This window comes from Gavialis gangeticus, unplaced genomic scaffold (assembly GCF_001723915.1).
Source record: "Gavialis gangeticus isolate Ggan-Ray unplaced genomic scaffold, GavGan_comp1, whole genome shotgun sequence".
NCBI lineage: Eukaryota > Metazoa > Chordata > Crocodylia > Gavialidae > Gavialis > Gavialis gangeticus.
The window spans coordinates 104,628,300-104,632,610 of record NW_017728992.1 but is presented as its reverse complement, the minus strand read 5'-3'; the positions used below and the strand labels follow the sequence as shown (position 1 = coordinate 104,632,610).

The following is a 4,311-nucleotide window of genomic DNA, read 5'->3' as shown; positions in this document are numbered from 1 at the left end:
TTAGGGCCTCAGCGACAAGCCTCCTGAGTTTATCAAAGTCAGCTTTCCTGAAGTCGAGGACTTCTGCATTGCTGACTGACTTGCCAGCTTTGCAATGGATAGTAAAAGTGATCAGCTCATGCTCACCATTTCCCAACTTTCCTTCGATTCTTAGGTTGCTGACTAGATCATCCCCTTTGGCCAGTACCAGGTCCAGCAGTGCTTTACCTGTTGTTGGTTCATAGACTTCTCGAGTCGGGTAGAGCTCATCCATGCATGTGAGGAAGCTTTGTGACAGTTTAGATTTGGCCAGGTGCTCTTCCCATGAGATGTCTGGGTAGTTGAAGTCTTCCATGACAGTCATGCACCAACAGCATGCAGCCTCAGCCAGTTCCCTGGCAACTTCCTGGTCAAGCTCTTGTTCCTGGTTAGGGAGTCTTTAATAGACTCCTACTATTGTGTCCCTTGTGCCATGTTCCCCACATATTTATAGCTTTTAAGTCTTTACCTTCTAGTTCTCTAATTTAGTGACAAAAAATTACTGCAGCATGGTAACTGCCAGTTATACACCAAGAAATATGCTTTATGGACTTCAGTGGAGCCTACTCCTGAATAAAGTGCCTAAAGTTGTACAAGAATTGCCTGTAAAGACATAGCCCTAAATTTTTTGTTTTTTGAGAGATTGTTCCATTTTTGAGAGGGTTTAGATCTGTCCAATTTGAGACAAATTAGGAGGGGCTTGACTGTCTGAAGATGTTGAGTGTTTTCAGAAAATCATGGTCCTTTAAGATGTTTCGTGGTGGTTGCCTAAAATCACTTTGAAAAAATGTAGTGTTTAGAATTTTGGGTTGCTTAGTAAAAACAAATTTTGCTACACCCTGCCTTTGGTTCTCTTCAAGCAATATAAAGCAATTATTCATGCTTTTTTGAGACTTTAAACATTTAGTGTGCTTTTGAAATGATTTTGCAATAGTGTTTCCAAAATATTGTTTCCAAATATATTAAAATGAAGAAATATTTGTTCCAAATGGATTAGTAACGAGGTATTCTGCCTTTTCATCAATTAATTGAGCAAAGTGTAGGTTTGCAAGTTCTGGAGTCATTCCACTGGTAATTAGTGTTAAGAAATATATGTCTATAAAACATTAGGCAATAATATTATTCTATAAGTAATTTTTAGTGTGTAAATTAGGCTGTGATAAGTCTCAAACCCACCCTACACCAACCTGTCCCTTTTGAGTAAACCTTTCAAAAATGTATGAGTCTCTTTTTGCTTGGACCAAGCAAGTTTTTAGAAAGGAAAAAAATAATAAAAAGAATACCAAAATGTGAAAAGAGAGAGAGAATTCATACCCATGCCCACATTCACACGTGAGTGATTTGTGTTCAACACCATCTACAAAGACTCCCTGAGTATACTGAAAATGTTGGTGATCACGATAGTGAAGCAAGTAAAGATTCTGAAACACAAAGGGCTTAAAATAGTATTCTTTATTCTGTGTTAATCTCATTTGCGTTCAGATGTTTTGCAAATCCTTATAATTCCTAATGGTTTTTGCAGCTGAGAGCACATGCAGTGGATGTAAATGGAAATCAGGTGGAGAATCCTATTGACATTGTCATTAATGTCATTGATATGAATGACAATAGGCCTGAATTCTTACACCAGGTTTGGAATGGGACAGTTGCTGAAGGATCAAAGCCAGGTAAAATACAGTAGTACAGGGGGGAGGTGGGGTATAAATATATCTTTGATAATTTTGGAGGAGAAATTAGAGTTAGAATCTAAAAAAAAATTCAGGGAGAATTCTGAGTACAACCAGAAAAAAGCCCAGATAATATTTAGGCATTTTCTTATTTTAATGTAACATTTTGCATCCTAAAATTAATATCAAGGAAAAATAGCATTCTACAAACTAGTAAATGACAAGGCTGGGAGAATGGGGAGGGACTGCTTTCTTTGTACAAACAGATAATAAATATTTACTTTTGCTAGCACTCCAAGGCCCCATTCAGAATTGCAACCATGAGAAAAATATTTTAAGGGATACCAAGCTGTGGGATTGTTTTGTAGCTCACTGAAGATTAGCTTATTGTATATCATTGAGTAGTGACCTTGTAATACTCCCATTTTTTGTAAAATAACTTTCCCCTAATGACTAAACAAGTAGACTAAGCCATCAGGAGATTAAAAATAATAATAAAAGCTAAAAAAGATCATTATACAGTATCAGTATGATACACTGTTGAGGAAAAAAATGTCTCTGTTTATCCCATGGTGACTGGATTTTTATATATGCTGGAGATTCTTGAGTGCTAATCAAATAGCATATTAAAGCAAGATACTGGTGACCCTAAATCTGTCCCTTTAAAAAAAAAAAAAAAAAAAGTCAATATTGTAAAACCAATTTTGTCAATACCTTCCTTGATACACAGGAAATTCTATGTGGAGTATTTGAATGATTAAATATGTTATATTTTGTGTATAAATTAAATACACACAATATTTAATGTTTGTGATGTGCATGTATGTGATAGTTAAAAGTAACAGACAGAATCCTGAGTAAGTGGTGTGATTTTTCAAAAGTGTTAACCTTCTGTATGCTCATTACTTTTGAAAATCAGTCCATCTATTTATGGGCCCAAATACTGACTAAAATCTAAACTTTAAATGCCATTTTTTATTACACTTTGATTATATTAAATGGCTTCGGCCCAAGTTACTCTGTCGAGAGAACAAAGATGTAAATGGATACACGCATGCCATCAGTTACAGGAGATCCAAGTCTCTATAATGTGTCAAATGGGGTTGCAGCTGAAATAAATACAAGAGGAGATTGGTGTGCAAACTTTCCTCTTGTCCTGATTGTCAGTTGATTGGCAGGGACAGAGGGACATTCACCTGTGGCAGAAACCTTCCTGGAGCCCTAGGAAAGCTTCCCATTACAAAGGGAGACTCCCCACCCAGTTCGTGCCTCCGGTTCTCCCAGGAGGTGATTAAAAAGCTGGGGGACTTCCTATTGACAGACTGCCCTTCCCAGTAAGCGGAGAAGACAGACTGTTGAGTAATGGGCTCCCCCTAGGAGCAGCCCTCTAGTCTCCCCTGGCTGGAGAGCTTGCCTGCATAGCTCTCCAGCAAGGGGGCTGAATGCATGTTCACCCCAGCTCCCAGCCTGATTTTTCTACTGGTAAGAAATCCTTGTTGGTAGAAATGTATGCTGTCTGTGTGACTAAAACCACTTTCCAACAGTAGCAGTACAACATGAAATTTTTAAGAAGGTTAACATAAAAGACACAATGCCATTTTGCAGAGCTAACTTGGCACTTTAAAGGAGAAGAACTTATCTAGGAAAATTTTTTTTTTTTTTTAAATTTCCTTACCCCTCCCTGCCCTACACACACCCACACACTCGCAGTTGAAAATGAAACTTGGGTTACAAAGTGTTTCTTTTGGCCCAGCCATGGAAACTAAAGCTAAGAGACTGCATTAATTACACATGCTTACGGAAGAACTGCAGATTTTGATTGCTTATGGAGCTTTTTCAGTAATAAGCAAATTGGATATTTTATAAACACAAGTATTTTTATCTTGTATTCCATATCTTAATTACTTTATTAATAGTCAGTCTCAGAGCTAATCCATTTGTTTTAGTAAGCCAAGGAATGTTCAGTGTTTATCCAAAGTAGTAAATGTTTGGACCAATTTTGTGTTTTTAAGTGACCTTGTGTAATCTGAGTGCTGTTTATATAACACTAATTATTTACTCTGCCGATAGGAACCTATGTGATGACTGTTACTGCCATTGATGCTGATGATCCCAATGCACTAAATGGGATGCTGAGATACAGAATCTTATCACAGGCCCCAAGCAGCCCCTCACCAAATATGTTTACTATCAACAATGAGACTGGTGATATTATCACTGTAGCAGCCGGGCTTGACAGAGAGGTAAGGCAGGATTTAACTTTGTAGGTTCTGTGGCATTGTATATTGCAAATGTTCAGACACGTGTAAAATATTTTGTTCATTATTTACAAATGTTGCTCTCTGACTTCACTCCAGAAACAGAAATGCCCTTTTTTTCCTCCCCCTGATGCATCACCACCCACCAGTACTCCTTGTCAGCTAGTGGGTCTCAGTGTGTAAAAACTTGGAACTTGCTATTTCAGTATATGTTTCGAGTAGAATGTGAAGTCTCCAGTCTCACTTAATCAGCAGTATAATTTGACTCACTTTTGCCAAGTTAAGGAAGAGTCATATTAGAGAAAAAGTTGAGAGGGGGACATGGGGGGCTTCTGATGTGCATGTGAATTATAGGGAAAAGGAAAGGC

At 37.7% G+C, this 4,311-nt stretch overlaps 1 protein-coding gene across 2 annotated transcripts in view; it reads left to right on the top strand.

Moving 5' to 3' along the window:
• The window catches only part of CDH2 (cadherin 2), a 233,239-nt gene that overhangs the window by 152,387 nt on the left and 76,541 nt on the right, over positions 1 to 4,311 (top strand). For both annotated transcript variants that reach the window (XM_019526575.1, XM_019526567.1), the window contains exons 7-8: positions 1,541 to 1,685; positions 3,756 to 3,928. In XM_019526575.1, coding sequence (XP_019382120.1) covers positions 1,541 to 1,685; positions 3,756 to 3,928 — 318 coding nt within the window. The remainder of the gene's footprint in view (positions 1 to 1,540; positions 1,686 to 3,755; positions 3,929 to 4,311) is intronic.